Raw genomic sequence first — 24,235 nt, 5'->3', positions numbered from 1 at the left:
AAGTATTTTGGGGGAAAGACGTGTCCAAACAGCTCTTCCCAGTAACCAGTATTTGTTTGGTGGTGGTAGCGGCCAATCCAAGGACAAAAGGGTGGAATATTTTGTACCTTGGGGAAGTTTTGACCTAAGCTGGTAAAGATAAGCTTAGGAGGTTTTTCATGCAGGTCCCCACATCTGTACCCTAGAGTTCAGAGTGGGGGAGGAACCTTGACAGACCCATCAGTCATTTTAGCAATTTGCAGGTGTTTAGTTTGTGGCCCTTATGACTTAATTTTTTTGAAATGTAAGAGTTGAGATGTTCAGTCAGTAATGAGTTGATGTTTTCAAATAGGTGGGAGTGACATCTCAGAAGACCATGAAGCTTCTCCCTGCATCAAGATATAGGGCAATGCAGAAGGTAGCTTTTGTTGACATAAGATATTTGTTCTGTTAAAAATCGATATTTTTATTCCCTTGGAACAGACAGTGGTGCGAATAATCTTTTGATTCTTTCTATCTGGGACAGTATAGGCAAAGCTTCCTAATTAATTCTGTTTCAAGACCTGCTGACAATGCGTGGACATTATTAGGCTTTAGTATTTGTTATATATTTCTCCACCCTTGTTCTTTTTTGCTAAGAACATGTGTTGAAGACAGGAGCTTCTTTTCTTTTCTTTTTTTTTTTTTTTAAACATAATTTCTGGTAATTTCATGGTTATGATTTCTGTGTGGGAAGAAAGTATCAGAATAGATGAACTCTTAAGAAACAGTTATATGCTTTTCATTTCTGGTAATAAATAAAGGATGAGCAATATAAAATATAGAAAAAGTTTTAGCAAAATAATACTATTTTTTCAAAGATTCTGTTATATGACAGATGTTCTTTAAAACAACAAATACAAAAAGGGTTGACAGTTAAATAATTGCAGAGTAATAATTTAGATTTTAAGCTCTCTGACTGAAGGACTTTCTGTCTTTATATCTATAAAGTGTTGTGTGCTCCTGTGATATAGTATGATTATTAAATCTTTTAGTAGTTGGTAATGCTTACTTTCCATACTGCAGATGCACCTGACTAGTATAAGGAAAGTTCTTCCTTTTTAAGATGTAAACTAATAATCTTTGTAGGAATAATGCTGATATAATTAAGCATTACATTTTTGCAGGTTGTCATTGGAGATCATGATGGTGTTGTTACATGTTTTGGCATCAAAAAAGGGGAAGCTATGGTAAGTTCAACTATTTATGTAATTGTTTTATAGTGATTCCAGATCAGTAATTGGCTTCCAAACTATGATGACAGGTTTAGAGTAGCAGCTGTGTTAGTCTGTATCTGCAAAAAGAACAGGAGTACTTGTGGCACCTTAGAGACTAACGAATTTATTAGAGCATAAGCTTTCATGGGCTACAGCCCACTTCATCAGATGCATAGAATGGAACATATAGTAAGAAGATTTTTCACACACACACACACACGGTGGAAGTTGCCATACAAACTGGAAGAGGCTAATTAATTAAGATGAGCTATTATCAGCAGGAAAAAAAACTTTTGTAGTGATAATCAAGATGGCCCATTTAGACAGTTGACAAGAAGGTGTGAGGATACTTAACATGGGGAAATAGATTCAATATATGTAATGACCCAGCCACTCCCAAACCCAAGTTAATGATATCTAGTTTGCATATTAATTCAAGCTCTGCAGTTTATCGTTGGAGTCTGTTTCTGAAGCTTTTTTGTTGCAAAATTGCCATCCTTAAATCTGTTTGTGAGTGGCCAGAGAGGTTGAAGTGTTCTCCTACCAGTTTTTGAATGTTATGATTCCTGATGTCAGATTTGTGTCCATTTGTTCTTTTGCGTAGAGACTGTCCAGTTTGGCCAATGTACATGGCAGAGGGGCATTGCTGGCACATGATGGCATATATCACATTGGTAGATGTGCAGGTGAATGAGCCTCTGATGGTGTGGCTCATGTGATTAGGTCCTATGATGGTGTCACTTGAATAAATATGTGGACAGAGTTGGCATCGGGCTTTGTTGCAAGGATAGGTTCCTGGGTTAGTGTTTTTGTTGTGTGGTTGCTGGAGAGTATTTGCTTCAGGTTGAGGGGGCTGTCTATAAGGGGGCTGTCTAAATGGGCCATCTTGATTATCACTACAAAAGTTTTTTTTTTCTCCTGCTGATAATAGCTCATCTTAATTAATTAGCCTCTTACAGTTTGTATGGCAACTTCCACCGTGTGTGTGTGTGTGTGTATGTATCTTCTTATATGTTCCATTCTATGCATCCGATGAAGTGGGCTGTAGCCCACGAAAACTTATGCTCTAATAAATTTGTTAGTCTCTAAGGTGTCACAAGTACTCCTGTTCTTTTCTTCCAAACTATGTCAGTAATGACTTTTTAAAAATAGTTAACATCTGATATTTAAGTGACTTTGTAAAGAAATTGCTCTGTAGGAGCTAAAGTTGTGGATAGCAGGACAACTTACAAAAACAACTTTCACAGTTGGTAATTTGGTAATGTGTCTAAGTTAATTTTACATGTCCATAAAATCGTTCTTTCATTACTAGAGATTATTCCTCTGGAATCAGCATGCAGCAGGTATGTGCGGCACTGTGCAGAAGCTTGCACTACAGCTCTCTGTGCTGTGCTTCAATAAATAGCACCGGAATCTTAAGTATTTTATTTATTAGCTTTTAGAGCACTGAGTTGATTTATAAAATGCCAGATTTCTTCACTGATACTGAGGAACAATGTATAATAAAATCTCATCAGGTATACATGTTCTGTAAAATCACTGCAATTATGTCAAAAGTCCCAGTGTAAATTTAGCATCTTTTGTATTTAAAAAAAATGCAAATACAGTATTGAAATAATTAAGTATCACTTTCCTTTTTGACTTTCACAGCCAGTGTTCAAGACACTGCCAGGGCAAAGGATCACAAGGCTGGAGCTGGGAGGAGCTCCTAATACGCCACAGGAGAAAATTTTTGTGGCTACAGGATCAGAGGTTAGAGGTTTCACAAAGAGAGGGAAGCAGTTCCTTTCATTTGAAACTAACCTCACTGAAAACATCAAAGCTATGTATGTGCAGTACTTTGTTTTTCATTATTATTTCATGTTAGTAAAATTAGTTTTAGTTTTTGGTTCTGTGAAAGAATTTATCACATTAGTCTAAATTGGTTTCCTGGCAGGTAGCTCAGGAAAGTGGCTGTCCAGATTAAGCATCTCCCAACTAAGTGCAGTATAGTATTGTGTTTTAATACTTATTTTTGTATCACTTTTTAAAAAAATTTCATGTATTCCCAACACTCAATTTTTTTTCTCAAAATGAAATTTTAGCATTTATTTTTCTGTACAACCAAATAGTTGTATTGAATTTTTCTCTAAATAGTATCTGTGCAGGATTTTAATTCTTAAGTCTCTTCTCTCTATCCCGAGATAGGCAGAACTCCTGTAAAGGTATCAGTAGCAAGTGGAAGAGTGAGCCCATTACAACTGCTTGTCATTCATTAACTTAACTGCTGCAATTGAAAGCTTCTAGCCAGCTCCTCTTCATCCCAATCAGCCTTGATGACATACAATATTCTTTTCTTTTTGTTCTTCCTTGACTTCCAGTCAGGCTTGTAGTAGTTTTGTAATTTACTTTTCTGATTTTTTTTTTTTTTTTTTTTCCTGCATCCCTTGCTTCTGTTGGCCCAGGAGTGCTGGCAGGATACTTGGCTCTGGACAGCTTAGAGGAACTTAATGACTGCACTACAGAAACATAGGTTTCAGAGTAGCAGCCGTGTTAGTCTGTATTCGCAAAAAGAAAAGGAGTACTTGTGGCACCTTAGAGACTAACCAATTTATTTGAGCATAAGCTTTCGTGAGCTACAGCTCACTTCATCGGATGCATACTGTGGAAAATACAGAAGATGTTTGTTTTTATACACACAAATCATGAAAAAATGGGTGTTTATCACTACAAAAGGTTTTCTCTCCTCCCATCCCACTCTCCTGCTGGTAATAGCTTATGTAAAGTGATCACTCTCCTTACAATGTGTATGATAATCAAGTTGGGCCATTTCCAGCACAAATCCAGGGTTTAACAAGAACGTCTGGGGGGGGATCAGAGGGTAATGGCTTGGAGACAGTGGTGTTGGAGAGCTGCCGAGCAGCCTCTTGTTCATATTCCGACCTATTCATGATGACAACAGCACCTCCTTTGTCAGCCTTTTTGATTATGATGTCAGAGTTGTTTCTGAGGCTGTGGATGGCATTGTGTTCTGCACGGCTGAGGTTGTGGGGCAAAGTGATGCTGTTTTTCCACAATTTCAGCCCGTGCACTTCAGCGGAAGCACTCTATGTAGAAGTCCAGTCAACACCACTTTCTACAAGCCATACCCTATGATCCCACTGAGAGTTACCAAAAGAAACTACAGCATTTGCTCAAGAAACTCCCTGAAAAAGCACAAGATCAAATCCGCACAGACACACCCCTGGAACCCCGACCTGGGATATTCTATCTACTACCCAAGATCCATAAACCTGGAAATCCTGGGGCGCCCCATCATCTCAGGCATTGGCACCCTGACAGCAGGATTGTCTGGCTATATAGACTCCCTCCTCAGGCCCTACGCTACCAGCACTCCCAGCTACCTTCGAGACACCACTGACTTCCTGAGGAAACTACAATCCATCGGTGATCTTCCAGAATACACCATCCTGGCCACTATGGATGTAGAAGCCCTCTACACCAACATTCCACACAAAGATGGACTACAAGCCGTCAAGAACACTATCCCCGATAATGTCACGGCTAACCTGGTGGCTGAACTTTGTGACTTTGTTGTCACCCATAACTATTTTACATTTGGGGACAATGTATACCTTCAAATCAGTGGCACTGCTATGGGTACCCGCATGGCCCCACAGTATGCCAACATTTTTATGGCTGACTTAGAACAACGCTTCCTCAGCTCTCGTCCCCTAATGCCCCTACTCTACTTGCGCTACATTGATGACATCTTCATCATCTGGACCCATGGAAAAGAAGCCCTTGAGGAATTCCACCATGATTTCAACAATTTCCATCCCACCATCAACCTCAGCCTGGTCCAGTCCACACAAGAGATCCACTTCCTGGACACTACAGTGCTAATAAACGATGGTCACATAAACACCACCCTATACCGGAAACCTACTGACCGCTATTCCTACCTACATGCCTCCAGCTTTCACCCTGACCACACCACACGATCCATTGTCTACAGCCAAGCTCTGCGATACAACCGCATTTGCTCCAACCCCTCAGACAGAGACAAACACCTACAAGATCTCTATCAAGCATTCTTACAACTACACTACCCACCTGTGGAAGTGAAGAAACAGATTGATAGAGCCAGAAGAGTTCCCAGAAGTCACCTACTACAGGACAGGCCTAACAAAGAAAATAACAGAACGCCACTAGCCGTCACCTTCAGCCCCCAACTAAAACCCCTCCAACGCATTATCAAGGATATACAACCTATCCTGAAGGATGACCCAACACTCTCACAAATCTTGGGAGACAGGCCAGTCCTTGCCTACAGACAGCCCCCCAACCTGAAGCGAATACTCACCAGCAACCACAAACCACACAACAGAACCACTAACTCAGGAACCTATCCTTGCAACAAAGCCCGTTGCCAACTGTGCCCACATATCTATTCAGGGGACACCATCACAGGACCTAATCACATCAGCCACACTACCAGAGGCTCGTTCACCTGCACATCTACCAATGTGATATATGCCATCATGTGCCAGCAGTGCCCCTCTGCCATGTACATTGGTCAAATTGGACAGTCTCTACGTAAAAGAATAAATGGACACAAATCAGATGTCAAGAATTATAACATTCATAAACCAGTCGGAGAACACTTCAATCTCTCTGGTCACGCGATTACAGACATGAAAGTTGTGATATTACAACAAAAAAACTTCAAATCCAGACTCCAGCGAGAGACTGCTGAATTGGAATTCATTTGCAAATTGGATACAATTAACTTAGGCTTGAATAGAGAATTGGAGTGGCTTAGTCATTATGCAAGGTAACCTATTTCCCCTTGTTTTCCTAACCCCGCAAACCCCCCCCCCCCCCCGATGTTCTTGTTTAAACCCTGGATTTGTGCTGGAAATGGCCCACCTTGATTATCATACACATTGTAAGGAGAGTGATCACTTTACATAAGCTATTACCAGCAGGAGAGTGGGGTGGGGGGAGAAAAAACCTTTTGTAGTGATAAACACCCATTTTTTCATGATTTGTGTGTATAAAAACAAATATCTTCTGTATTTTCCACAGTATGCATCCGATGAAGTGAGCTGTAGCTCGTGGAAGCTTATGCTCAAATAAATTGGTTAGTCTCTAAGGTGCCACAAGTACTCCTTTTCTTTTTACAGAAACATAGTGCTTAGTTCTTTTTTGCTTATCTCTGGGTCCCTTTGTTTTGGTGTTTCAATAAATATGTTGAGGCCTGGGCTGTGAGGCTTCTCTTTTTGTGGGAATAGTTTGGGGGTGGGGAGGAAGGAGAGAGAAGGGAATGTAAGGAAACCATGTGCCCTAGCTGACAGGGCACTGGAATGAGAGTTGGAGACCTGGGTTCTGGTCTAAGCCTTGCCTTAAATCTACTGTATGATCTTGAGTACTTCGGATGAGTCATTTTACTTTTCTTTACCTTGGTTTCCTTATCTGTAAAATGGGTATTATACTTTGAACTACAGAGGTAGTAATATTATATAAGTGGTGTCCATCTAGCAGAAAATTGTCACGTTTGCTGCATCCTCTGCTGTGCTGGGATGCCAGGTTTGTTTGAAGATTTAACTCCAGGTACTCAGTGCCTTGAGCAATGCCTCAAAGTCTTCTTCAAGGCACCCCATATAAATTTTCATCATTCTGAACTAGAGTGTTAAGAAAGTAAAATCTTTGAAAAGTATGCCTGGACTTAGCTGTGGAGCTCTGTGTCAGCACCGATCCAGGTTCTCTCTTGGCTTGGCAGAGTAGTTTCATCACGCAAGAGGCCTTTGTTGTGCCTTGGGTTCTGGGAGCACCCTTAAGCTCTGAGTCCCCAAGGCCTTTCAGGTCCTGGTGCTTGAGATGGTGGTATTGTGTTCTGGCTCATTTGATGAAGCATCACCTCCACGTAATCAGCATCACCAAGAAACACCCAGCTGTCTTCCTGACACATCACTGCCAAAGGTTCTAGGCATCACTGCATTTAAAGAATGGGGATGACCTGCTACTGCTGCCTTTAAGGGCCTTGTGCCCTTGCAAACAGGTTTGGAACAACTGCTGAAGAAGGTGTGGCAAACGCTTTGCACCATAACTCCTCACTTAAAGACTGCTGAGAAAAAGTATGTATACTGCTGACTGTATCCCTCCCCACCTGAGAGCTTGGTTGTCATAGCTAGAAGAAGTCTGGCTAAACATATGGCATTGCACTCCAGAAACCTGAGCTTTGGTACAAGGTCTAATTTGGATACTTAGTGATGTGAACTAATAGGTCTTTGTGGCAATAGGGCACATTAAATTTTGGAAAAAGTCTGTGCTCTTGTTAAGATTCTTCCTCAGGACAAATACCAGGATAATAAAAAGCTAATAAAGGGTGCAAGGACCTGGCATCAGACGCTTGTGGTCTTTGATGCAGGAGATATGGAAGGATGAGTTTTGTGGTTAGCTAACTCTTCTCTGGGGAGATTTTACTTCCTGCTAAAATCAGGAACTGAATGGAAGATTCTGAGAACAGTGGTTAAGTTCAGAGTTGGTACATGATTGCCAGTGGATGTGTGGTGTGCATTCTTACCTGCTACTGCTTCCCTTAGAGATTAAAAACCTTAAGAACTTGGGAGTTGTGCCTGATCCATGCTCGGGTGCTGAGACCCAGGAATGAGAATCCTGTAAGTAAAACATTTGAACTCCAGAGTGACCCCAAATTCCTTGTTAAGGGGCATATTTGGGGATAGAAGGACAAATCCCACACAATACCAATTTGAATGTACCTTATCTTGGAAATGAACAACTATGGGGCCTGTTTAATACAGTGAGGAGATGGGAGGAAATACATCCCTCTTTTGTGGTGCACAAGACAAAACTTAATTTTTATTTGTATTGGGCCTTAAGTATTTGATGTCCCATGTTGGTAGTGCAGTATCAGGGTTAAAAATACTTCAGAGTACAGGTATCTGCATAGATTCAGGCACTGGCCCATTACCGTGTTTTCATTATATACTGTGATTTAGCTGTTAAATATTTGCAGTTATTAAGTTTTGCATTTGGTTGTATGTGTACATGGCACATTTCAAAGGAAATACAGTAGTTTAGAAATAGTGAACCATTGATTAAAATATTCTAATGTGCCAGAAGGCCTGCTGGGCTTATTTTGCACCAAAATGTGATGATTTAATCACTGCCTGTATGTAAAATATTTAGATTTTTACAGAGAGTAATGTTAGTATAATGTGAATTACATATTTTAGATTAAAAGCTCAGGGCTTGCCCACACAGTGGGGTAGTGCAGGGGTTCTCAACCTTTTTCTTAGAGTCCCCCCCAATACTATTAAAAACTCCATGGCCCAGCTGTGCCACAACAACAGTTTCACTGCATTTAAGAGCCAGGGCCGATGTTAGGGGGTAGCAAGGAGGGCAATTGCCCAGGACCCCACACCATAGGGGGCACAGTGAAGCTAAGTTGCCCAGGCTTTGGCTTTAGTCCCGGGTGGTGGAGCTTGGCCCTGGGCTGCAGTCCCACGTGGCAGGACTTTTTGCCTTGGGCCCTAATGAGTCTAATGCCAGCCGTGCTTGGCGGACCCCCTGAAATCTGTTTGCAGCCCCACAGGGGGCTCTGAATCCCTGGTTGAGAACCACTGGTGTAGTGCACAGTAAGGGGATGTGATTTCTAAAGATCATTAACATGTTGCACATTAACTGGTCCATGTAGACCCTGCTGGTGTGCATTAAAAGTTCCTTAGTGCACTTGAACATAGTGCTGTTAAAACATTCAGCAGTGCGTTCAAGTGCACTGGAGAACTTATAGTATGCACCAGCAATGTCAGCACAGACCAGTCAGTGAGCTCCAGAAATCACACCCCTGTAGTTTGTGTTGCTGCACCATATAGACATGCCTTCAGAGGGTGGATGCTCATCATTTGCAAGTTAGTTCCATTTCTGTAAACTGTATCCAACTAACCAAAAGCGTTTAACTGTTCAGGTTGAGGAGAAAGCCTTGACATTATAAACCAGTGTACAACATGCTTTTTGCTAGCTGAAGGCTAAACTGAAATAATATCAAGAAATTCAACCTTCTCTCCAAACGTGTGTCAAAACTAGCGCTCCATTCCATGTTCATGTAAATATTAACTTAATTGCCATATTTGAATCTTACACCAGCATGAATGTAGAGTTCATACAGCAGTGGCTGAAGGTGCTCTGCTGGGAGACATGATTTGATTCTCTGACTCGGCTTTCTTTACTACCCATTCTCCCTAACCCATCCTACACCCATTATGGCTCCCTCCAAGGTCTTGATCAGTCTCACTACACTTCCATTGGTATGGCCTCTGGAATGGAGTACAATTTTTGTTGTTGTAGTAAATGTTCTCTTTACAGTCTTACTGCTGATTTTTTTTTTTATTTTTATTTTTATTTTTTAATGTTAATCGAACATTCCACTTGGGGTGCTGGGCTGACTTGACTACTATATGGAGCAAATGGCAGAGTGACTAGTGCAGCAGGATATGCACAATAAAGGCATGCAGGGACAGTATGCTAATAAAAATTAAAAACCATGTTTTAAAAATATTTTCTCCATACTTTAACATGGAGTGGCCTGTTAGGGAGAAGAAACAGGATTTAGAGCAGTCAAAAACACTCTCTTAAAGTATTCATTTGTGTGTGTATGTATCTGTATCTATACACACTTGAATAATAATTATACCTCTTTGTCTGTCTGTCTGTCATACCTATAGATAAGGCTTTTAAAAAGCCCTAAAGTAAAGAAAAATGTTACACTGTCAGAATCCTGTAAAATGAACTAGAACCTAGTTTAATAATTTTGGCCACCTCCTTCACTGTAAATCTTCTTCCTCCTGCTGTACAAAAAGTGTTTAAATGTAATTTATCCACAAGATCAGAAGGGGACCAACTTTGTAAACGTCTTGGCAGGAGGAGTGAGTAGGAAGGGAAGTTGGGCTCTGCTTCAACTCTTTTTAAATCCGCGGAAGTCTTTCTGCTGATGTGTGAGAGTTGGATTGAGTCCCCTCTGAGAGCCACAAGGTGGCAGTAAGTGAAGAAGCGAGTAACTTTAATACTGGTATGATAGACAGTCCTGTTATGCAGTGAAACAAATGGAGCTCTACATTAATAAATGTGGCAATTCAATGGCGACATAATTTTTGAAACGGGCTGCCAAAAAACAGATCGGTATGCTTTTCTTTTTTGTATTTGTCTTCTGAATGAATATTAAGTATAACTTTTTAAATCACTCTTATAAGTAACCTAGGAACATAAATATTAAATGCACTTAACTTTATTCTCAAAGCTTCATTCAGTACAAAATATTTGCAACTTTGTGACTCAGTTTAAGAAAAATCATATTGAACTATATTTAATCATTTCATTGCTACTTACGTGGTAGGTGAGGCAAAACATCATTCCAAAAGTGACCTAACTGGCTGACTGAAAAATGTTAATTTTCTGTGTTGACTGAAGATATCCAGAATGTAACATTGCAATCCATCATATGTGATGAGACTCCTGATACTTAGGGTGTCGCAGAATGTTGCATTGTGGAATGCTTTCAGTGACCAGTAAATTAACAGATATTCATGGGGGAGGAGTGTAACTTTACATAGGACTTGTTTACACTCTGGATTTTAGCTTTTTGATCAATGCAGTTATAATGGTACAAACCCCAGTGTGTACACAATACATAGTTGTAATACATGTCCACAGTGGAAGTTTGAACTATTATAACTATGGCAGTATGGCTTCACTGGTGGCTAAAACCTCTATAGACAAGGGATTAATGCCTCAGTCACTCTTAAATATAGAATTTAGGCTCCTAAAGTAACTTGGGCACATTAGAAAATTTACCCAAGGCCTTAATTAAAACTTACTTGTGTGCAGAATGCCACCCTTCTATTTCAACATTCTAGTTATGGTGAGTCATTTTAACTCAAGAGTCTGTGTTCACTCAATTGTTGTTTTTGCTTTACAGTTAATCTTCAATGTTTAATTAGTTTTTTGGAGTGTTCCTCCAAAGTCCAACAGGGTTACTGCTCCATCATGTTTAAATTTTCTACTCCCATTCATTCTTTTTCTTTAAACTGAGCCCTTTCTCTTGCTCACCTTCACCAAAATTTTATCTAATATATTTACCAAAAAAACCTAAATCAAAACAATGCCCCCATGCACCCAGCTTATATCGTGCTTCTAAAAATGTATTTTAAAAATGCCTTAACTAATTCTCTTAAGACACACAGGGAGATCATTTTTTATGTTCTCTCATCCTGTTCTAGAAGGCTCAGGGGGAATTCTGCCTGAACATGCTTTTATCAAGAGGGCATTTCTTTTCTTTTAAATAATTTTGTTTCTCTTTAAATTTATATTATGAAGTGTATTAGTAAGGTCTCTTTAGCATTTGTTGTCTGCAGACCCTTTTGCAGAGATGAAAATAAACTACAGAAAAAAACATAAAGGAATGTAAACTATATGATTTTATAGTTTGTAGAAAATAACAGGTTTAATCTATTTAAACAGATTAATTGCTTATTTTACTCACTAAGGCCCTGAATCTACAAACAGTTATACATGTGTGTAACTTGATCCACATGTATATTGGGGCCTAAGAGAATATCACTATAACTTGAAATGCTGACAAAATTAAATACTTTTCTTTTTCTCAGGCATATATCGGGAGCAGATCTCTTTCTTTGTGCAAGCTATATCTATAACCATTACTGTGACTGCAAGGACCAGCACTACTACCTGTCAGGAGATAAAATCAATGATGTCCTCTGTCTTCCAGTGGAGAAACTGCCTTGCATTAGACCAATATTGGCATGCCAGGATAGAGTCCTTAGAGTTTTACAGGTTAAAAATCTTTGCTTTTTTGTCACTTCCTTTACTAGTACCATAGAACCTCACTAGTTCACACTAATGACTAAAAGATCCACTGTGGATTGCTGATTTTTGTGAAATGTTAAGTAAGCACACAAACACTATTTTAAAATATCAAATCTAACACATCATGAAGTATGCTTTGTGTATTGGCTATAAATATTCTATAGCATATTTTATAATGTAGAAGACGACTACTACTACTCTTAAATCTGCTGAGAAATGAAATGAGTGCTGTTTTTATAAGAATTACCATTTGTAGGCTAGTGAGGTAAGGATCAGTGAAATTCTGCTAAAAGGTAGAGGTAGGGGTGAGGGTGCACTTGCTTAGACCTTGATCCTGCATTTTACTCACATGTATCGTTAACTTAAGCTATAGTTCCTTATAACTTAAGTGAGTCGTCTCATTGGTTTCAGTGGCACTACTCATATGAGTAAAATTTAAACCCATGTGTTTGTAGGATGGGAGCTTATATCTGTCTCTCATAATATATACATTTTCAATTTGAATAAATCACTTCATCAGATCAAGTTTTATTAATTATTGTTATGATTTATAGAGTTATGAGAAAGATAATTACATTTATACCAGACATGCCAAACCCGTGGAAAAAAATGCAGAAATTTGGCTTGTTTTTGGCTTAATTGGCTTGTGAGTTGCTTGTTGGCTAGCTTTTGGCTTGTAGCTTGTTGCTTCTTTTTTTTTGATTGGCTCCTGGCAATCAGGAAGAAAAGGGGGGGAGCAAGGGCAAGAGGGGGAGAGAGTCAGGGGTGCACAGCAGGCCCACCACAGTCCCAGACTGCACGCTGTGGGGATCTAGTCACATAGCGTGTTTGGGTTCTTAGGGTTTGGCTTGTTTTGGCCTTGTTTTGAAATGGGATTAGCTTGATTGCTGGCTTATTGTGAAAGTCGCGGTGTTTATTTACCACGTGAATGTTGGCAGCTGTGTTAGTACATGAATTTTCAGGTTATGTTGCCACAAAAACTGAGTTTTAAAAACACTAGAAATACATTTTATTTAACATCTTTTTTAAAAAAAGCCAGTCTTGTACTCCATTTATACACTTCACTGTTCTGTAGTTTTGAAAGATTACCAAAACATGCATCGCATTTGGATAACTAAAGTTTATCCATAGGTATAACAAAGAATACACATACTTATGCAATTTTAAGTGATTTTTTTTAATGGAGTTTTTGGATCATTTTAACTTTTTTTTTTTTTTTTTCTTTCTTTTCTTTCTTTCTTTCTTCATCTGTAGGGGTCTGATTTGCTATATGAAGTGGAAGTTTCTGGACCACCTACTGTTCTTGCTTTAAACAATGGAAATGGTGGTAACTAGATCTTAAATATATTAGTATTTCACTGAAATGTATTTTAAATAAAAATATCAAAATCTGGATGTCTTATTTACAAATATTGTAGAACCTTGGTTAACATTGTCTAGAAGCTGGTGTTAAAATTGCAAAAAGGGTCACAGCTCTGACCATGCAGTTGTTTCTTACAATAGTTTACATATAAAATTTGGTAGCTTTGTTAGAAATGTGACTGATTAACTTATGTCAGAACATTTCTAATTAGTTCAGAATTTGTTCACTCCAAGAGATTATACATACTTTTTGGAAATTATTCAGAAATCAAACACCACCTTTTAAATATTTCTTGGACACATTAAATCCCGTTTGATTAATTATTTTCAATATCTCACATTCTTCTCATCTATCATTTGAGACTGTTGTTAATTTGCCTTTTTAGTTTAAAAAAAATTCTGTAAATCACCTGAACAGCTCATTGCCAGTAACAGAATTGCTCTGGTTAAGAGACAAAGCAAGATTCCTTTTAGTCTTCTAATCAAAGTTTCATATGTCCAAAGCTCCATTTTTCATATAGAAACATAACTAGCACTAGTGTTAATAAGTGCAGCCTTTGTCCCCTTCAGGCAGGAGTAAGAGGCTAAGGCCCGACCTACACCAGTAATTTACTTCAGTATAACTACATCTCGTGCAGGTGTGAGAGACAGCTATACTGACCTAACCCCAGTGTAAACTAGCACTGGGTTGATAGAAGATTTATTCTGGATTCTCTGTGCCTGTGGGAGAAGCCCTCCTGTCAGCATAGGTAGTGTCTACACTGAAGTGCTACGGTGGTGTAGTTGTGCCACTGCAGTGTTTTAAGCATACCCAAGCACTAAGAGGCATGAAGTGGAACCTCGGGGAATATCATAGCCTCCTATCCACACATGGTGAGAGAGGCCTGCAGCAATTTGGGCATGGGAGTTGTTCAGAAGGGGAAGGGCTTGATAGTTTCTCCCACATACCTTTTTCTGTGTCTGGATCCTATGCTGGCATAGTCTCTGGAGTGTAGATACAACCTTAAAGTTTAAAATTGTTTAGCTAGTCCTTTTGCTATCTTCTGTCACCTGAATTTAGCACCATAGGTGAAAAAACGTAACGAATGGCTCTAATCCAGCTCCTAATCCATTTTCTTTCAGTCGGGCCATTTGAAAGTAGCATTGTGATGGCAGCAGCTGGTTTGGGAGGGAAAATAAATTTCCCTTTTAAATCCCACTTAGTGGAAGATGGACTCTGCAGCCCTTATCCAGGGAGGTGAACAAGTGAGGTAGTTTTGTTTGTTTGTGGTACTTGTCTTTTTGAAGACCTTGCCACAAACCATATAAGGTAGATCAATCTAATGGCGGGGGAGGGGAGGGAGAGGAATGGGAGGGTAGTACTTCTCTTGCTAGTCTTGTCAGAAGCTGTGAAGAATATCCTTACTTTAATGTATTCAGTATTTATATAATGTCCTGCTCCTTTTACATTAACAGCTATTGAACTCAGTGAGAGATGCATGCATGTAAGAACAGCAGGAATGAACAATTTATTAAAATACCCGTAGTTCTCAAGATGTTTGTGTCCATCTTCAGAGGTTCTAGCCTTGTTTCTACCAACTATGTTTTGAAAAAGTCTGGTAACTTTGTTGCAGAGCATGGATTTGAATATTTTGTGATTCAGACATTACATTCTGAAGGAAAATGTTAAAGAAAAGACTTAAGACCTTAAAAGATTTGAATAGTGTAAAAAATAGAACCAATATAGTACCTATATGCTTAGGTGATTCTGGAGAAGAACTTCTGTTTGGAACATCTGATGGGAAACTTGGTCTCATTCAGGTTTCAAGTGCCTCTCCAGTACATAAGTGGGAAATCAGAAATGAGAAGAAGAGAGGAGGTATGTACCCTCGTAATGTTTACAGATCACTGGCATTCCATTATACACAAGGCTGTATGAAATAAAGTTACTAGTAAATTTCATTATACCTATGGGCATTTTTTGTGTTGTGGTAAATATTTTGAAGATTCATCACAGTTTTGCCTGTATTTTACAGTAACTTGAGTATTCCACTTCCTGGCTTTTGACCTTTTGCTGAAGATGTTTAATTATGGTTTTTGTCTTAGGTTTTTTTTTCTTCTTCTTCATGCAGGTTATTTCCGGTTCTCATTTGATATGCTTTTGTTTACTATTTTAAGATGACTTTTAAAAAAATAAACTCCTTTAAATTATTTTATATATATATATATAATTTGACTATCTGCTGTAGTGGTGGTTGTACTTATAAATCCAAACATGAATATCCTATTTTTCCAAACTTGTGGCATTTTGAATTCTTCCCACAGCAGAGGTTATCACTGTCCCTGTGTACTATTGTTTTTGGTTACTTTGCACCTGCTTTCAGTCTGAGGATTGGACAAAGCTCTTTTTGAAGCTCCCCTATTCTTTAATTGGCCAAAAATTATTGCTGTGACTTCCAGGACATTGATTCCATTTTATGTTTAGTATGCTGCCTCTGCGGCAGTCTCAGGTGGTGTTCCCCTGAAAAGGAAGGACCATGAATAGAACCCAGTTATCCCATATGCCTGTAGAGCATTTTGTCTCTCAAAAATATTTTTAGTAAACTTCTTAGTATGATGTCATTTTTCAAATATGAGGAGTGATTTTGATTTTGGGTGACTGTGAGGTGCTTTAAAGGGGCCTGAATCTTAGATTTGGTTTTGGGTTCTTTACAGTTGGTTTCTATTAAGTCTCTTTATTTCTGTGCTTTGCATTGGAATATAGTTCTGCTTTTTACCTACTTAGTCCAGTACATTGTTTCTCATAACAAGGTGATGAAGTCACTCATTTTACTCAGAAGCCAAAAATGGCATTAGTAAAACTTTACAAACTTACCAAGAATGCTCTATCAATTTGTTTTTTCAAGACTACTAATGCACTAGAATACCTTTTTTATGGACGACTTTGCAAATCATTCATTGTAAGACAAAAGATGAAATGAGCTGTCAGTTTGTTGCTCATAAGAGGGTTTTTTCTTTATTCTTAGGTATCTTATGTATTGATAACTTTGACATTCTGGGTGATGGAGTTAAAGAATTACTTGTTGGCCGAGATGATGGTATGTTAGAAATCTATAACTTCGACTGCACAAATGAGCCTGTCCTTCGATATGATCATGTAAGCTCATCACAAGAAATGCCCTCTTCGCAGGGCATATTTTAAACTTCTTTGCTTTAAATTAAAAAAGAAATAAATTATAATTGTTTAATTTCTTAATTTTTATTTGTAACTATATTTAGGGCCCTACCAAATTCACAGCTGTGAAAAACACATCACGGACTGTGAAATCTGATCTCCCTGTGAAATCTGGCACCCAGCTGAGGGCTCCTATCCTGCGCAGGGCTCTAGCTGCTAGTCCCGGCCAGGGATGGGGAGGGATGAGATTTCCTCTTTCACTGCAGGGATCTGCCCCGGCTGCAGGAAGCTCCACGGCTCCAGCTGTCAGCCCCCGGCTGCAGGGCGCTCCGCGGCTCCACTTGGGCAGGAGACTGCTGGCAAAACCTAACATATGGTAATCTACCCCTCCATACCCTGCGACCCTCCCTTCTGCGCTGCTGCTGGTGGTGGCGCTGGCTTTAGAGCTGGGTGCCAGCTCTCTGGCTGCCCAGCTCTGAAGGCAGCGCCCCTGCCAACAGCAGGCAGAAGTAAGGGTAGCAATCCCACGACCCCCCTACAATAGCCTTGTGACTCTTCCCACCCTGACCGCCTTTTGGGTCAGGACCCCTACCATTACACCACCCTGAAATTTCAGATGTAAACATCTGAAAATGTAACATTGACTAATTTTAAAACCCTGTGGCTGTGAAATTGACCAAAATGGACTGTGAATTTGGAAGGGCTCAAACTATATTGTTACACAGTTAAACGAATGGTATGCCATAGATATGTATTTGGACTGTCTTCCTTGATCTTCGGTCATTATTAAACAGTTTATATAAATTTATTTATTTAAATGGGCTGCAGCTGTTCTTTCTGCACAATATAGCTATATTTTTATATGCTGTCAAAGAGTGTTTAAAAGTTGGTTTGTTCAGTGCTGTACTTCATTTTATTTTTAGGCACACTATATAGTAGCAATTACAAAAATGGCCAAGGGCTTACTGAAATGGTTATGAATTAAAAAATGTCATTTGTGTGTTAAAATTTCATGCTTCCATATAATGGTAGAAACCCCAACACAAAAGCAATGTGCTAATATGTGAAAACCAGAAAGTGAAACAGGCCAGTCAATTTGAATGAAATGCTAAAATTAAACCGCACAAATGGTAAAAATACATTTTGCAAGGTCTCTCTCTTTTTTCTTTTTTTTTTTTTTTTGTAAAATAAACTCGCGTTACTAATTCAGGTTAGTAAAACAATCTAAACAACAGCCAACCAGACAAAAAACGCCTCCAAAACTTTAAAACATATTGATTTTTTTTCTCTTAAATAAACAAGTGACTCTTTAAAGTCTGTACTTTCTGGTAGGGCTGTATTTATTACTAATTGTTTAAAATAGTGTATTTAATTCATAGTCACTCATCTTTCCTTCTAGCACATTCTGGTAATTACTGTTTGAAAATTAGACTGTGCATCAAGGTTTTACTTTATAAACCAGTTCCTAATATGTCTTTCAAGGTACATACACAGTAGAACCAAAAATATGTGCTGAAACACAATAACCGGTAATTAAGTATTTCTTATACTTTTGAGCAGTTGTGTATCTGAATAGATTTTCTGCACTACAATTAAAGAAGGGGAAGTGGTTTTTTTTATTTAAACACCGCTTATATAAAATGAATAAAGTCATGTATCTTCTGAGTGCTCGTCTGTTTTTATTTTTTAGGCCTTGTCAGAGAGCATCACATCTATCCAGGGTGGCTGTGTAGGAAAGGATGGGTATGATGAAATCTTAGCATCCACATATTCAGGTAAGTTGTCTATTAAATACTTAAAGAATTTTGGCTATCGGTATTACAGTGGTTAAGTAAACTGTGCTGTTAATGGAGCTGGAATTGTATTAATACAGTGTAATTTGTTCTGGTTACAAAAAATAGTATTCTGGCTCAAAATTTTCTGCTATTAAAATACTTCTAAGTGTGGGAAACATTTTATTGTATATATTTTAAATTGTATTAAAACCCTGTGGTTTTTCACTTTATATCTCGTTATCGTGTACTACAGCAGTTAGTTATTGTCAGGTATAGGCAACTGTATAACACAGTGATGAGTACATTAGAAATGTTTAGATTTTATACCTGATGGAATTGTTTGCAGTTTTATAATTTTGTAATTATGAATAGTATCCTTTTTTTGGTTCCTTGTCTGTCTTTTCCATGTCCCTCTTCATCATGAACATGCATCTTGCTAGGTGTCTAACAGCTTTGTTTTGCTTCTTTTGCCTTTTCAGTAGTGCTGAATTTTTGGAGCTCTCAAAGCAGCCACTTTTGGGAAATTAGAAAACAAGATTATTCTTCATAAGGAGGCTTATATCGACTTAAAACCTTCAGTAGACCCCCAGTAGCACTGGTCTGTCCATGAGGGACATCTAGTAAGAAAAGTGTTGTATGTGTTTTGCTCAATAGTTTAAAACAGTAAAAGCTCACTTTTTAAATTATTGTTGGGTTTCAAACCTGATATGCTGAAATCCCAAGTTTTAATCGTGTTAACCTTCATAGTAGGTTTCAGACTGAGTCAATGGCAAATGTTTACTTTGTGTGTACAGTGCAATTCGCAGAAGGCTAACAGGCTGTGGGGCAGATTCTCAGCTGGTGTAAATTGTTAGCTTCCTTGACTTAATAGTTATGAGCTATTACAATTTATACCAGCTGTGGATCCGCTCTAAAGTCTCCTTGCGGTTCCTCACTCTCTGTGGTAATGTTACTGTAAAGATCACAGAAGCTATAAGAGGATTTTTTGGGAAAGCTCTGAAAGAGGTGGAGGAAGGAAAATATCTAGCTGTGAGCTTCCTAAGGTAAACTGCAGTAGGAGTGCAAAGTATGGTAGGTTTGGTGGATCATAAAAATAATGTTTAGAGCAGCAAATGATAGATTTGAATTTGGCACTATAGCATTTTTTATGTATTTTCTGCCTTTTTTTATGTATAATCCTTGATTAATGGGGCTTTTTGTTGTTTGAAAAATGGCTGAGAGGTTTGAGATGCTTGTTAGTAACAACCTTTTGCTGTGTTGCTCCTAAGACCTTGTCTACAGTAAAGGGAAAAGTTGATTTAAGCTACGCAATTTGAGTTGTGACTAGCTTAACTCAAATAGACGTAGCTTAGATCTACTTACTGCAGGGTCCACACTACGTGACATTGATGGGAGATGCTCTCCCGTCGACTCGCCGTACTCTTCTTGATCAGGTGGAGTACAGGAATCGACGGGAGAGCAACCGGTAGTCGATTTAGTGGGTTTTCACTGGACCTGCTAAATTGACCGCCAGTGCATCGATCGCAGCAGCGTCGCTTCTCCATTAAGTGTAGACAAGCCCTAAGTGGCTGTTGCTGTTATGGGGCGTATCGACAATTCACAGTAGGGAAAGTGTTCCCAGGGGAAATTTTGCTCGTAAGCAGCATTTGCACTTACAAGGTGTTGCCGCAAACAAGCGTCTACAGTACTGGACATGTACATTAGTTTTCATGGTGCATTTTGTAACAATACTGTGTCACTATTCCCCCTTTTAAAGGGGCTGAAATCATTGAAAAGGTCTAGAAACCATTTGAATAAACATAGTTGGGGTGTCAAGACAAAACCAAATCAAGTGCTCTTTGTTCCAGTCTGGATGCCATGGTGAAAAGTAGCAAAACAGTACTGATTTAAGAGATACAGAAACAGAAGTACACGTACCTATGCTGAGCCACATACTTGGTCCATTATACAACATTTTACTGCATTTTATCCTTAAAAACTAACTATCCATGGTGTTATAGGAACCTCTTTTAGAGGATCCGCATTAAGCAATATAACAATTAATTAGCACATTTTTGGCACTTTTCATCAAAAGATCTCAAAATGCTTTTTAAAGAACAATAGCTACTATGTCCCCATTTTACAGATTGGGAAATTACTCAACTCTGAAAATCCATGCCCAAACCTATTGTTCTGAGTCAGTATCAGAACCGGGAATAGAGCCCACACCTTAATTGCCTGTCTTCTGGACAGTTCTGCCTCTTATGTTCTACAGTGTTAAGGCCACGTGCCTCAGTTAGGACTTTTCATATGCTTTCTTGTTTATAGTTTATAAGGAATTTTTCATAGGTCTTTGTATGTTTCTTTCAGGATGGGTGACAGGACTGACTACAGAGCCTGTCCATAGGGAAGGTGGATCTGGTGAAGAACTAAAGATAAGCCAAGAGATGCAGAACAAGATTTCATCCTTAAGGTAGCTTAAATAAAGGAAAATTGTAAAGAAGGCTAAGTATAAAATGTGACCTATGTTTAAAACTGTGGTGGTCTGGGGGAATAATCCCCTGGAAATGAAAGTAATGCTATCAGCTTGTGAACATACTTTTGTGTAACCCTTGGAACTACCAAAACAGCTAGAAATTTGTAAAGAGGAAAATACATATGGTTTTTACGGTGTGTTTATTTTTTGCATCTGGCATCACATATAGATGGATACAGTAGGTGAGGCAATATCTTAGAGCAGGGGTTCTCAAACTGGGGTTTGGGAACCATCAGAGGGTCACAACATTATTACATGGGGGGTCAGCTGTCAGCTTCCACCCCAAACCCCTTTTGCCTCCAGCATTTATAAATATGTGGTGTTAAATTTATAAAAGAAGTATTTTTAATTTATTAGAGGGGTCACACTCAGAGGCTTGCTATGTGAAAGGGGTCACCAGTACTAAAGTTTGAGAACCACTGCTTTAGAGCTACAGAGAGTTCTTCAGGTCTGGGAAAGGTACTGAAAGTGTCACAGCTAAATACAAGATGGAATAGATAGTTTAGCATAAGTATAAGTTGTTAGCACATATTCTAAGGGACTGTTCAAGGTGAAGTGGCCTGTTAACACCTCTGTAGTTATAGGACAGAAAGGAGGGTTAGTGGGTTACAGATTGGATTTATGGTTTATTACAACAGTGTCTTTCTTAAGGCCATGATTCTTAGCGTCTAGCAAAGTTATGAATTTAAGTGCCCAGGCTTATCGTTTGAAAGCATTGTGCAAGTTTCCTTTGAGGATGAGGGCTGATAGGTCAGATACAGAGTGATTGCCTTGAGTTTTGTCTTTTATCACTTTCTTGTGTGTGAGCTCATTCAAGAGCATAGTGATTGTCTGGTTTCATCCACATACTTGTTGTGGGACATTTAGTGCACTGGCTGAGGTACACCGCATGTTGTAATATGCATGTGTAGGACCCAGAGATCTTGAAAGGTGTGTTGCAGGGAGGGTGTTGATCATTTTAGCAGTGGAGATATGGCTGCAGGTTTTTTTGTTTTTCTGGCAGGGTCTGGTGCCACTTTCAGTTGGTATGTTCTGGTCTGTGATGAGGTTGTGGGGTTGTTTGAAGGCCAGAAGAGGGAGTTCTCTCCCACAGCAACACTTCATAGCACATTGTGTAGTCAGTTTCACTCTTCTTTGATTTGCTTTCACATTGCCCTACTATGGTACCTGCCTGCGGTGTCTGTGTGTCTTTTTTGCATATTCTGAAGAAATGGTTTGGGTCTGTTTATCTAACTTTGGAACAAGTCACAGCAATATTATACAGTAGAATCTTGTAACTTTACATACAATGTTGCCACACATATTTTCCAGGACAGTAATGTTCAGCAGATTCTGAGTTCTCAAATGATACCTCACAAGGCATACTTTGTACAAAATTTATCATAGTTTTGAAAAAAGGAAGAACATAGGGATATTGTCTGTCACAACATGTCCTTCAATTAACTTAATTATCAGGGTAAGTTAATCACAGCCCCCCACCTAAGACAAAAGGGGTTATGAAACTATCCAGGAGTTTTGGACTGACTCGGCAGAGAGGCTTTGCTGAGTCCTTACTTGTATAAGGTGTGTGTGTGTGTGTGTGTGTGTGTGTGTGTAAGAAGGTAAGAGTAAGAAAGGCCAGAGTAAAAGCCAAACAGTAGCCTGCAAACACAGTGCAACCCTGAAGAAACCTAGAGAGAGGTTTGGGTCAAGGGTGCTAGCTGAACAAAGCTTGGGCTTGTAAGCTACGAAATGGCTTCTTTTGATTTTGGTCCCTCCTGCATTCAGAGAAGCAGGATTTTGTACATTCCTTGTAAATAAACAAGAAATCACCAGACTCCACTGTCAAGTTATACTCCCAAGTGGGACATCCCCAAGGCCCCAAACTTTGAGTAGCTGCGTAGATCCAAAAGCAGTAATAATATTTCACATGTTATCAAAGGAGGATACTGAGTATTGATATGTGGTGGTCATTGAGATTTCACATCAGGAATTTATCGTTGGGGGAAATTTTGTCTTCCTTCCTAGATCCTCTTGAAATCGCTCTACTCTTAAAAAATATATATATATATTGTTGTAACGTGTACATTTCCTTCTTTTGTAATTTAGATTGTTTGGGGGGAAAAAAGCTTTGCCATAGAATATCTGTGGAAGGGTGGTTGGTGACTTTATTCCTCTTTGTCCTAACTGGGAAAAAAATAAAGAAAACAGTCACTTTACAGAAACAGAATGAGTTTCATGGGCATTCTGTGAAAAAGTTACCTTCAGGCTTTTATTTTTACATCTGACAGTTTCTCTTTCTTAGGAATGAGTTGGAACATTTACAGATAAAGGTATTGCAAGAACGTGAAAAATACCAGCAGTCTTCTCGGTCTAGTACTGCTCTTTCAGCAGTACCTGCATTTAGTGTGAATGACAAGTTTACATTAAATAAGGATGATGCCAGCTACAGTCTTATCTTAGAGGTGCAGACAGCGATAGATAATGTCTTGGTACAGGTGAGTGGTGTTTTAAGACCTAGAATCTAACAAAAATGTATGACTTTAAAACTAAACAATGAAGAAAATTGTAACATTTATTTTTTGATCCAGAACACTGATAGCTGTTTGTTGCTTACGGAATTAATATATTTTTTAATTTGACAAGTTTGGTTTTAAAGGACTTCTTTAATGCTAAAAGCCTCTTTCAGTTTGTTTTAATACTGGTTCAGAATCACATTGAAATACAGGTTTTATAAATATCTAGATTGTTATGAGACGAAACTGCAGTTTGTATCTTACTGAAAAAAATATTGGCTGTAAACTTTCCATATGCTCTTATGCTGTATTTTAAACACTTTTAATGTAGTGGAAGATTATAATTTTATACTGAAATAAAACTCAGACATATGGCATACAATTATCAGCAGGCTGATGTGGAACTTCTGGGTTTACTCTTAGGCTTCACTTTTTTTAATAAGTGTAGCAAATAAAAAATATAGTTCAGAATCTTGAATGTGGTGTTCATACTGAATTGTGATATGCTGGTGTTCTGTAGGTCATTTTGGTGTCCTCAGTACTGACCAAGTTGCATTAGAACATTATAGGTCACAATCCTACCATATGATCTGCCAGGGTTGGCCTCCTGGGATTTGACAGGGTTGTAAAGGTCCATCAACCTGGATTAGATCACAGGATGGAATTCTAGTTTGTAAAAACATGAATTTGAAGTATGACTGTGGTGAGGCTAGACTCCCTTCCAAAAGGAGGCCCACTTTATCAAAGGGAAAAAAAAACAAGGTTTGTTTGTTTTCTGGTCCTCTCTCTTTTTCTCAGGCACTTGGCAAAAG

At 38.8% G+C, this 24,235-nt stretch overlaps 1 protein-coding gene across 1 annotated transcript in view; it reads left to right on the top strand.

The window, feature by feature from the left end:
- The window catches only part of BBS7 (Bardet-Biedl syndrome 7), a 45,971-nt gene that overhangs the window by 3,373 nt on the left and 18,363 nt on the right, over window positions 1-24,235 (top strand). Inside the window, exons 2-11 of the mRNA XM_074950817.1 lie at window positions 332-397; window positions 1,146-1,208; window positions 2,886-3,061; window positions 11,903-12,089; window positions 13,377-13,449; window positions 15,226-15,342; window positions 16,490-16,620; window positions 18,329-18,413; window positions 20,763-20,865; window positions 23,213-23,405. Of these exons, the coding sequence (XP_074806918.1) occupies window positions 332-397; window positions 1,146-1,208; window positions 2,886-3,061; window positions 11,903-12,089; window positions 13,377-13,449; window positions 15,226-15,342; window positions 16,490-16,620; window positions 18,329-18,413; window positions 20,763-20,865; window positions 23,213-23,405 (1,194 nt within the window). The remainder of the gene's footprint in view (window positions 1-331; window positions 398-1,145; window positions 1,209-2,885; window positions 3,062-11,902; window positions 12,090-13,376; window positions 13,450-15,225; window positions 15,343-16,489; window positions 16,621-18,328; window positions 18,414-20,762; window positions 20,866-23,212; window positions 23,406-24,235) is intronic.

The sequence above is a fragment of the Natator depressus genome, chromosome 4 (genome assembly GCF_965152275.1).
Source record: "Natator depressus isolate rNatDep1 chromosome 4, rNatDep2.hap1, whole genome shotgun sequence".
In the NCBI taxonomy this organism is placed as follows: domain Eukaryota; kingdom Metazoa; phylum Chordata; order Testudines; family Cheloniidae; genus Natator; species Natator depressus.
Note: the sequence above shows the minus strand (reverse complement) of the source record. Positions and strands in the feature narration are given on the sequence as shown.